General features: G+C 50.2%; 1 protein-coding gene and 1 long non-coding RNA gene across 2 annotated transcripts; one reads left to right on the top strand and one right to left on the bottom strand.

The window, feature by feature from the left end:
- Positions 1 to 976: 976 nt before the first annotated feature.
- LOC141417983 (uncharacterized) lies at positions 977 to 2,487 on the bottom strand. The gene is made up of 2 exons (XR_012442597.1): positions 2,039 to 2,487; positions 977 to 1,718 (listed from the first exon to the last, which is right to left on the bottom strand). It is a non-coding gene; the product is annotated as an uncharacterized lncRNA (long non-coding RNA).
- Positions 2,488 to 2,667: 180 nt separating this feature from the next.
- Positions 2,668 to 11,033, top strand: Cebpg (CCAAT enhancer binding protein gamma). Its single transcript, XM_074056976.1, has 2 exons — positions 2,668 to 2,860; positions 7,766 to 11,033. The coding sequence occupies exon 2, from the start codon at positions 7,858 to 7,860 to the stop codon at positions 8,302 to 8,304; it is 447 nt and encodes a 148-aa protein (XP_073913077.1). The 5' UTR covers positions 2,668 to 2,860; positions 7,766 to 7,857; the 3' UTR covers positions 8,305 to 11,033.
- Positions 11,034 to 11,287: the final 254 nt, after the last annotated feature.

Here is an 11,287-nt window from a genome sequence, read left to right as displayed (position 1 = left end):
CGGTGATAACGATAGTTAATATTTCTGAGCTCTTATCAGGTACCAGGCAGGCACTGTTCTAGGGGCCTGATGCAGTGTAATCCTCACAGCACTACCGTCACCCGGTTTTACAGAGGCGAAGTCCTCTGGCCACGTACAAGGTGAGGCTGTGGGCACAAGAGAGCGACACTGGAGTCCATGCCTCTTTTGTGACTCGTGCGGGGAATCACAGAAGCTGTCAGGTGACTATTATCCAATCAACAGGGTCTCCTATTTCTCCCTGCACATTCTTTGGGTTTACAGAGTGTGTTTTAGACATTAGTGAGGCAGACTTGTACACAGAACATTTTTCCTTCACTGGGATGACTTGAGTCCTTGTGACTTGTGTGTCTGATCTCAACTTGGAGACAGAGTCTCCACCAGGTTCTCTCTCATTTCCTTGTGGCAAGAGCCACAAGTCAGGACTCTTCCTGCCCCCACATGACTGCCTGTCCCACTGTCTCCAGGCACTTTGGCCTTAAATTTCTCCCATCAGAAGGTGTGTAGACCAGACATCCCTCTGGCTGGTGCATCCTTTTAATCTGTGCCACGCGGCCAAACCCTCTCATCTTTCAGGTCTTCCCAGACCCATCAGACCAGGTCTGCTCTCCTTCTTAAAATCTCCCTCTGCATCTTAGACTTCTTGTCTTTATGGAAATGGTCAGGGAAAAAAATGGTGCAACGACTGAATGCCTGTCTCCCTGGCTCTCAGTGTACTTCCTATGGGGAAGAGCTGTTTGTCCTGTTACTGGAATTCCGGCACTCAGCCCACTGCTTAGCACAGAGTTGGCACCAAGTAAGAATTTGTAAACTGAGCAATTTACCAGCTATCAGCTGCAAAGGAAGTGCTCCAGTCTCCTGGGCACTGACTATACCTGGGAGATGCAGAAGGCCTGCCCAGACACACACAATGTTGAAGCAGCTTGGCAGAGCCTAATCGAATTAGAACGACACATACTTTGTTTTCTTATATAATTTTTAAGTGATTTGGAAATGTTAGAGTAACATTAGAATTTTCTGAGCCACAAAAACATAGTCCGCTTTTTTTCTTTTTGTAGTACTGAAGTTTGAACTCAGGGCTTCACACTTGTTAGGCAGGTCCTTAGTGCTCTACCACTTGAGCCATTCCACCAACACTTTTTTGTGATGGGTTCTTTGCAAACTATTTGCACGGGTTGGCCTCAAATCTCGATCCTCCAGATCTCTGCCTCCTGAGTAGCTGGGATTGCAGGCATGAGCCACCAGGCCTGGCAAGTCCAATTTTAATTCTGCTAAAATCTTCAAGGAATTTAGGCTCAGAACACAAAGAGCCAAAGTCAAAGAGGCATTTGGGTTTGGAGACAGAGGAGACATGCTGCTGTTTTCCCAAGTGTGGGTGGGGTTGGCATCCAGGCTTTTTTTTTTTTTTTTTTTCACAGTACTGGGACACTTGAATCAGGGCCTACACCTTGAGCCACTCCACCAGTCTTTTTGTGGGATGGGCTTTTTTGAGATAGGGTCCCACCAACAATTTTCCCAGGCTGGCTTCGAACCATGATCCTCCTGATCTCTGCTTCCTGAGTAGCTGGGATTACAGGCGTGCGCCCAGCAGCATCCCGGCTCTTCATTGCCCACCTCCTTTATTTTTCTTTTTCACAGGTGCTTTATCTTCTCTCAGGGATTCCTCGAAACAGCCTTATGCAGAGAGCTGGTCCCATGGCCTGGGTGGTGAAGAAACATTTCCTCTTTCCAAGTGTCTACTTTCTGAACCGTAAGAATTGCTAAAGAGGAAGTAAACAAACCTAGGCGGGCTCTGCCCTCGACCCCGCGTGCTGCTTCCCGGTTAAGACCAAAAAAAAAAAAAGAAAAATCTCCCCAAAGCAACAAAAACGTCTTCTGGTCCTCCTCGTGACGTGTCTTGGACAACCCAAGCTGGATTACCACTCCCTTTTAGGGACCACACCTGCCACCCGCTCCCCTGGAACAGACCCCCAAGTGGACCGGGCTGGGGAAGTCCCGCCATTTCGCCCCGACAATGAACCTCAGCCTGCATTTCTGCGGGAAGGCGACACCAGTGCTGATCCCGCGCTGCAAAGAGTTTGCCGTCTTGTGTTTTCAAATCGCGACGTCTGCAAACACCGACTTTAGGACTTAGGATCCCTGCAGGAGCCATCGGAAAAATAAGGGGGTCTCCAGCCCCAGGAGGCAAGTCCAGTGGGATTTCCGGGAAACTCACGGAGGGGCGCCGAGGGGGATCCCCGAGGACGGGGTGAAACCAAACAGAAATCCGGGACCCAGAAATCCACGCAGGCAGGTGGGGCGGCCCGCACATGGTGGCCGGTTCTTCACGTTCCCAACATGAACAGAACCTTCCTCGTCGCGGGTCACTGACAACTCGGGGCTGCTGCCGTCAACGCCCACCAGCGCGACAAGCCCAAGGATCACGGGCAGCGCGACAAGCCGCCGCCTGCTCCCGCCACACCCGCCACACCCGCCCAGCCGCGCCGCGCCGCCCCGCCCCGCGCCGCGCCGTGGCCAACGCCTCCGCCGTGGACCCGCCTCCCGCAGCTAGCTGTTGCTCTGATTGGCTGGAGACGCTGTCCATCTCGAGAGGCGCATGCGTCAGCCGCAGCCCGGCGTTCCTATTGGTTGTGGCGGCGGCGGCGGCCGCGCGCGCGGTCCCGGCGAGGAGGGGGGAAGCCGGTGGCCGCGGTGGCGGAACGGGCGGAGGCTGCCGGTTTCGTAACCCGTCGCTCCTCCTCGCTGACTCGCGGGCTGCGAGGCCTGGGTCGGCTCGGGCCGCGCCGCGCGGGGGCCGCTCGGAGTGGAGGCCGCCTTGGGGGCGGGCGGGCTGGAGGCGCAGGTAAGGAAGTCGCGCGACAGGGTGGAGGCCGCGATGAAGCCGGCCGCTCGCGTGGGCGCGGGCCGGTCCCAAGGAGACCCGGCTCGGCCCAAGGTATCCGGCTGGGCCCGGAAGGCCCCTGGCGACCCGAGGCGCGGGCGGGGGCCCCGAGTGGTGTCTGATGCAACCTGCCGGCAACACCCGGCTAGGGCTGAGCTCATCCCCTGGCCGCGGCCCAGCGCCACGGCGCCACCCGCCGACCCCCCGCGCGCCCCGGGCGCCCCTCGCTGCGGGCCGGGCCGGGCCGGGCCGGGAGGATGGAGGACAAGCCTCGCGCGCATTGGCCCCTGGGGATGAAGGGTGTCCCCAGAATAGGCAGCCCCAGGTGGACCGGCTTGGTTTAGTGCCACCCAAGGACGTTCCCCTGGGGCTCCGGGATGCAGTGTCCACGTTCACGGAGGGACGAAAGTGGGGGCAGAGGCAAGGCGCGCCCTGGATTCGCAGCGCCGAGCGTTGCAGCGCGGGGTCTTCGGGGATGGGCGAACGGCCTGCGCTTCGCAGTGGGACGTCGCTGGGATGACGCCGCCAGGACCACGAGTCCAGTGAGAGAGGCAGGGCTGCAGGGAGCCCTGGAAAAGAGGCGACAGAGGTGTCCAGGTGCAGAGGCTGCAGGATGCACGTGCTCGGGGGAGGATGCTCTTCTAAGTTTCTGCTTTTTAGAAGCTCCAGGGTCTGCTTTTCCTCTTGCTTGGCCTTTTTTTTTTTTTTTAGATAAAATTGGTCCTTTTTGGGGAAGGTTTTTTTTAAAGCAAAGTTGGGGGGCTTACATTACAAAAAGAAGGGGGAAGTTGTGACTGAGCCTACCCTCACTTGAGTCCGCATTTGAGTATATTTTCAAAGAAAGGCAACTCCCAAAGGAAATTTTCAAATAAAGTACTGTACGCTGGTTTTCCGGAGAAATTCTGCAGCTTAAAAGTTCTTGATGTTTAAGAACTGGTCAGGTATTGCCACTTGAGTCATTTTGGGGGTGAGTTATGCAGAGGGTAGTTCTGTCTCCCGGAAAACTGTAAACAAGGCTAAATAATTACGGGGTGCAGAGGGAGCAGGAGAAAAGGTCAGCTTCTTGTTTTGTTTTTAATACCTGCCTTTAAAAATAGGTGGAAACAACGTTTATTATTATTGCTATTATTACTGGCAGTACGGGAGTTTGAACTCAGGGCCTCACGCTTGCTAGGCAGAAGCTCTGCCACTTGAGCCACTCCACCAGCTCTACAGAACTTCCTTTTTATTATGAGAACATCCATTAACTTGTCAGGAGCACGTCGTTATTGTTAGAAAGGCTGTGTGATTTTGGGGTGGTGGCTTCATCCCTGGGGAGTGACACCGAAGACCCCCCGGGGGGCCGAGTTTGGTTTTCGGGTCTCAAGTTGCCTCCCTCACAGGAGCACAGCAGTGACAGCTACAGGTGGCTGCAATTCTGAGTTTATCCTGGCAGGGGTGTTTGCATGGGTTCTTTTGCTGGGGGTGTCTCCTATCTTTTTGGCTGTCCAGCCCTGTCAGTAAAAATAGAAAAAAAAAAAAAGCACCAACTCCTAATACATGCATATTTACCAAATAAAAAAAAATTGTCTTCAAGTTGTAAATCACACCATAAATAGATTTAAAAGATGCCATTCAAATAAACAAACACAAATTTTCATCTCAACTCCAGTGGACACTGCCTTACATGCTGGGTATGTGCGGGTGAACAGAGCCCTCCCCTAACTTGGTCTACAGGGAGACACTGTAGAGCTGGAGGTGACAGAAACTTGGGGAGCCACCAAGAGAAGAGAAAGCATAGGCCAGTGTGTGTGTGTGTGGGGGGGGATCCCTCGGGAGCCATGGCAGGAGAGAGCCTAGGACCTTGGATTTGCTTCTGGAGGCTGGAGCCACAGATGGCCTTCAGCAGGAGGGTGTGCCAGGCTCATGTTGGCGCGTTAGATGGCTCTGGAGACAGTGGTCAGAGGAACAGTGCTCAGCCAGGGACACATAACCCCCAGAGGTGATGTCATCCTGAGGTCATTTCTGTGCATTGGAGTAGAGAAGAGTGGGAGGTGTGCGACCTTTTTCTTCTGTTTTCAGTAGAATTGGCAGAGCTGAACAGGTTTGGGGCAATTGAGTGAAAATTCTGTTTTGAAGGGGGAGGGAGAAGTGCCTGGTTCTAAGTGAGTGAAGGAAACAAGTGACAAAAGGGCTCACAGAGGTCTTGGCAGGTCTATTTCCCAGGTGAAAAGTGAGAAAAAGTCAGTTTCACTTTTCTCATTCTAACATTCCAAGCTGCCATTGTGTTACTGACTTGAATGCACATTACATGAATTAAGAAATTTGAGTTTGAAAAAAATTCTATACTCCAGCGTTCTCAAGATCCATTGTTTCCCTACGCAGTAGCTCTTAAACTGGAATCACCAAAATCACTTGGAAGTGGCCTTGGAACAAGATGTCAGCCCTTCACCCAGAACTAACAGGTGGGCCCGGGCAGCCTGAGAACTGACATTTTTGCAAAGTGCTTAACTGCTGCTGCATCGGGTCTTCATCTCCATGGTTCCTCCTGCGTGGGTCACTCGGGGAAGCCAGGCCCCACCCTGCCTGCTGCAGTCTGCCTGAACTTTGCAGTGGTCTGTATAGGAACCAGACTTGCACTTAGGTTTCAGCATCCAGGATTCAAATGCATTTGCTTTTCAGTCTGTTGTAGTGCTCAGTTAGTGTACGTGAGCAGAAGCATAAGTGACAGTTCACTGGCAAAACAAAACCGTAGGCTCTGTGAAGTTGTCCTGTAGGTCACTCGGCTCTTCACTCCCCTTGCTTATTTTCTCTTCGCTTTAGTGCTTACTTTTTTTAAAAGTCGAACTTTTAAAAAAATCCATGAAGTTCTTTTTATCTCCAGCTTGCCCCTCTCTCTCTCTAGCCAGTGTGTGCTTCATTGACTACTCTTGGTTTTCCAGCCAAAGGGCTCGCTTTCCAAACCTCACCTTTTTTCAGTCTAGTACCTTGACAAGATGAGGCAGGAGCCGCTCCCTGTTCCTGATTTAGTGACTGCAGTTTATGGCGTTTGTCACTTGGAAGGCATCTTACCCTTCTCACATCCATCGTGTGCAGATGGGGAAAATTGAAGCCCACAGGAGGGAGGGGTGTCTAGTGCAGATTTGAAGGAGCCAGAGCCAAGACAAGATCTGACCTGGTTTCTTGTCTGCTCTGAGTTTGGCCAAAGTGACTGCGGAGATAGCTTTAAGAGTTAAGAGTAAAGGACTGGGGATGGCTCAAATGGTAGAGCACTTGCTTAATTAATAAGTGTGAGGCTCCGAGTTCAAGCCCCAGTACTGCCAAAAAAATACATAATTGGTATATAAAAAGTTAAAAAGTAGCTAATTAAGCTGAGTTCGATGGTGATTAAAGCCCGTCTCAGGAGAGGTGTAAACAAGTTCTCAAAAATTGAGTGGAACAGTTCTCCTCACTACGCCAGCTAGATAAGCACTAGTGTTCGATGGCGGTATGGACGGCTCCAATTAACATTTGTGAACAGCCACTTTTTAAGTGGGAGGAGACGAGGCCGCTAATAAATTTTCAAGGGAAGTTGTGAAATGCCCATTATCGAGGGAGACTTGGACAGAAACCCCTCATGCTGGGAAGGAAGCTTTCTGTCTGTCCCGTTCGGTGCTGGAGCGAGAACAGATGACCGGCTCGCTCAGGGCTGACGAAGGGGCTTTCAAGACCACCCGTAATGAAGGTGCACTTTGAGACGGAGATGCGGAACACGGCCTAGCGCACCGTTCGCAGAACCGCTCGGGGAAGCTGCCGGGGCTCGCTGGCTGACCTGCTCTTCATTCCCTCCGAGGGCCCCTCACTCGTCCACCCTTGTCCTTCTAGCACTTGCGTGAAAAAGCAACAGGATGCTTTTCCGAGAGTGCTGGGACTTCTTGGTGGACACAGGTCAAGGTGTGCGTTCACGCTTCGGGCAGCTGTAGGGCTTCAGTTGGAGTCACTGGACTCCAGATGTCAGTAGTTTTTGAGGCTGGGACTTCACCTCTGTGGGCCCCACCAGGGCAGTGCTCAGACGCGAGTGCTGAGCTCCCGTGAGAACGGCCCGGCACAGCTGCCGCCCTGTCCCCTTACGCGGCCTGTGTCCCAGCACGTGGGCTCCTTGGGCTTTTGTGTCTTTCCTTCAGTTTCCTGTTGAGTGTGGCTGGGTGTTGTATTAATTGTCTGAAGAAAACATAGGGTGCCTCAGAAACCCTAAATCCACGCAGCTCACTTGGGAACTTTCAGTACGCCATGGTAAGAATAAAAGCACGTAAAAACACCTTTCAAACTGCCGCATAAAGACAGGTGTGCAGAAGAGTCCAGGCCCCGGAGACTCACGGTGCCCATCAGCATAAGGAACTCCGGCGCTCCACCCCACTGCCCCCAGCAGTCCATGCCTTCCACCAGAACTGAACCCCGCTTTTCCACGTTAGCCCAGACGTCTCAGGTGTCTCCCTGGCACACTGTCAAGTGCAGTTACTTCATTGGGGCTGCTAATGAGTGTGTTTTTTTTGTTTTTCTCTCTACTTTGATAACCGTCACTCACAGATGGTCGGCCCCTGGGGGTGCACGTGGGCTGGGCTCAGCCTTCTGCCCTTTTTTGTTTTGGTGGCACTGGGGTTTGAACTTAGCCTCACACTTGCTAGGCTGGTGCTCTACCACTTGAGCTCCTCTGCCAGCTCCTTCTGGTGCTTCTGCACCACTTACCTTTGAAAACTAAAGGCCTGAGACACCTGAAGTGTTGGAGTGGTGGCTGCAGACTTGTCACAGCATCACCAGTCAGTGGCGGCCCTTGTGTTAGGTGCACGCACATCTTCTCTCATTCAATCCTGTCATATCAGGTATTTATTGCCATCTGTTTTTCCCCAGGTCCACGTGGATCTTTGGGCAGTTTGGCGTGGGAACCCGTGAGCACCCTGCCCGTGTTTCTGCCCTGCTGTGTTGGCAAGGAGAGTGCCCAAATGAGCAAGAGCTCGCCGGCCAGCAGCGCTCCGGGAGTGAATGGGCTCAGTGCTATCCACAGCCAGGCCCATGCCAGCGGCCTGCAGCAGGTTCCTCAGCTGGTGCCCGCCGGCCCGGGGGGAGGGGGCAAGGCTGCCCCTCCCAGCAAGCAGAGCAAGAAGAGCTCACCCATGGATCGCAACAGTGACGAGTACCGCCAGCGCAGGGAGAGGAACAACATGGCTGTGAAGAAAAGCCGCTTGAAAAGCAAACAGAAGGCACAAGACACGCTGCAGAGAGTGAACCAGCTGAAGGAAGAGAACGAACGCTTGGAGGCCAAGATCAAACTGCTCACCAAGGAGCTGAGTGTACTGAAAGATCTGTTTCTGGAGCATGCGCACAACCTTGCAGACAACGTGCAGCCCATCAGCGCCGAAAACTCGCACGCGGAGAACGCCGGGCAGTAGGCCACCCTCTGCAGACTTCGCAGCCGTGGCCACCCTCCACTCCAGTGGCCAAACGGCGGCTCGTTCCACCAGGCAAAGAGCCACTGGGGTTTCCAACATCAGCACTGGAGTTGATCGCCATGTAATTTAAATATCTGCTCTTAAATGACGTGGATTTTTGTGGGGATCAAAAAAACACAAATTTCTAAAGTAAAATCATGGGCCTTCGTGCTCTTAGTAACTCGACTTGACCAGAAAGTCACTGCTTTTTTAGGTTGACACGGAGTGCAGAACTGGCAGGTCACGCAGAAGGCTCTTGGTTTTAATGGGTATGATTAATTGGATTAAGAAAGCTGGATTCCATCTTTGTCAATCTGTTGTGATTAAATCATGTAATACCCTAGGGCTGTAGAAAATAATCTCTTTGCAATTTGGCTGGATTTTATACATATAGCATAAACCTTGGTTTAGCATAATTTAATACCGTTTTCCCAAATAAGTTTTAAGTTTTTTTGAAAAAGTGATGTCAGGTGAGGTAAAGAAACCCATCACATCTTAAAGCACATGTGTAGCTAATTGGCTTAAAATTACAGGTAACACTTAGGAAGCAAAGAAGTTTAAAAAAAAATAAATAAAAACAAGACATTAGTGTCATGCTTTTGGGATCCTTTTGGGTTACTGGGTCGCCATTATTTTGTGTCCTATAAAAATAACTTCAGTGTCCCAAAATTTTGGTTTCTGTCGATGCTACAGTAAGTAAGGTGCCTGCTGTAGACGCTGGTGAGGTAAGCATCTATTCATTGATTTCTGGGTACCATTTTATGGCCAAGTTAGTGAGTAAGGCGTCTTAGCAGTGTGATACTGTGAGTGGCTGGCCAGGACTTGGAGCTGTTAACGCAGCGGGTGGTTCCTCAGCCGTGATTTTTAAAAGCAGAAATTTCTTGTGGAGGAATATCTTGGTGTTCGGTCTCAAGCAGAGGGTGATTACAAAACTCTTGTCAACTCCATGCCATCTCCCAAGAGAACAGGCTAAGAAAACTTGAAAGGGTAAGGTTTTAACCTTTAATTTATTTCACTTAAATACTTTATATATATATTTTTTACATTTCTCTTGCTAGTTAGTGGGCCGCTCTCCCAGACTTCATGTGCCACTGCTTCTGTTTATCCATTTGTATGCTTTTATGTTTCATAAATTATTTTAGACAGAAGATGCTGAGAAACTCAGGATATTGACGTTTTTGTTGAGACTAAAATGGCCATCGGTAACATAAGGCCTCTGAAGTGTGTCTTGCATCGATGTTGGCTGTTTAGAATGTTAACTTTCTTCTTTCTACAGCACAATTCTGTTTTGCGCCTAGGATGGTGACTAGACCTGAGTCGTACCTGATCAACGTTTGTGTTGCCAGGCACCATGTGAGCACGGCCATTTCTGGCCACTTGCTGTTTCCTACTAGGACTTGCGGTAATGTAACCAGAATGTAACTCAGGTTGCCCTGGGTTCTGACTCTGCCATTCTCCCGGGCAAAAGACACCAGAGTGTCCTGCAACTCAGCAGAGCAGTTGAACAGGGCGGATTTAAGTTAGGATCAACCCCAGTGTACTAGATGGCAATATCCAGTGAAAAGGCTGGTGTTTTAAATGTCTAACGAGATACCCACGGAAGCCTGCTGACTCGACATCGGATCGATGTTTGATTAATTTCATTGGAGATGCAGTTAGGTTGCTTGAATCGCTAAACACCTGTCACAGGTGTTACATTTTCATCCTGATTTCCAGAAAAAACCAAACAGTCTTTCAGAAGTGGGTATCCTCATGAAATTGATGGTTCCCAGTGGTAAGAGTGAACTGTTGACAAAAGCTGAGGCAAAGTCAGGAGTGTATGCTCAACATTTTAGGTCAGAACAAGACTGGAACTTTTAGAAAAACTGACTCAGATTTTCCTGTTAACTATTTAAATCAAACCTTTAGCCCAAATGAGCGATTATGCATACAAGGAAAATGTTAACCCTTGTCTTGACTGTCTACCAAAGTGATGGAAAAATGACAGTCTTAGTTTGTTGGATTTTCAGTGTAAAACTGAGGGGAAGCAGGTGGAGAGTAAGTTGTGAGCTTTGGGAACTGTAGTGATTCATAATCTTTGTCCTCTGTGTTAACCTATGAACCTGTAGGACAGGATAGGGTCAAGCTGTAGAGTAAATTTCTAGCTGCTTCCGGGTGTCCTGGGAGGGGTGACCTTGACCGCTGTGGCTGCCCTGGTGAGATGAGGCTGGCCCTTCCCTGCCTGGCCCAGCTCAGATAGTTCTAAGCAGTAGTGAGATTTTAAGATACTAAGCTATAGGTAAGATTTTAATAAAATATGACCAGATTTTTGAAATTCAAGTCATGGGTGTGAAATTCTCAAATTTACATAAAAAGTGGAAGTGCGTGCAATGTGACATTAAAAGAAGGAAAGCTGTGGCAGCTGTTGCTGTCCCTTACTCCCCACTGGAGGTCTGGAGCGTGTACCTGAACCCACGTAGCGCGTACAGTGCTTCTTGATGCCTTAGAAATAGGGAAAAAATACTTTTTTTTTTGACAAGCAAGCTAGGAAAGAGAAAGTCCATCAGACAGTTAATTAGATCTGCCTCTCAGGAAATAGTACTAACTTGTTCTTTTTGTTCCTGGCTTTCAGTTTGTGAGATTACTCTATTTTTTTAATATAATTTTATTTCTTTCAATGAATCTAAAATAAAAAAACCTTTGGAACAATGCGTGTATTTCATCGTGGGTTTCTTTATATTAGACGGCACAAGCAGCTGGAATGCAAGCAGCGTGAGGTGTGAGCTCGAGGGTGCCTGGCGGGCGTTCCCATTCCTGGGGACAGTGTCCCTTTGTGGACAGTGAAACATTCTGCTTAGGTGTATCTGACCACCTGGGCTAGTTGAAGAACTAGCGTAGAGATGGCGAGAGGTGGGCTCTGCCGAATCACAGCATCTGTGTACGGCACCGAGCGCAGAGATGCTTT

This window comes from Castor canadensis, chromosome 16, assembly GCF_047511655.1.
Source record: "Castor canadensis chromosome 16, mCasCan1.hap1v2, whole genome shotgun sequence".
Classification (NCBI taxonomy): Eukaryota; Metazoa; Chordata; class Mammalia; order Rodentia; family Castoridae; genus Castor; species Castor canadensis.
The sequence above is the reverse complement of the archived record's forward strand: the minus strand, read 5'-3'. Positions and strand labels throughout refer to the sequence as shown.

Excerpts from the sequence above, each read along its gene's own strand:
- Cebpg (XM_074056976.1), top strand. The coding sequence starts at position 7,858 with ATGAGCAAGAGCTCGCCGGCCAGCAGCGCTCCGGGAGTGAATGGGCTC.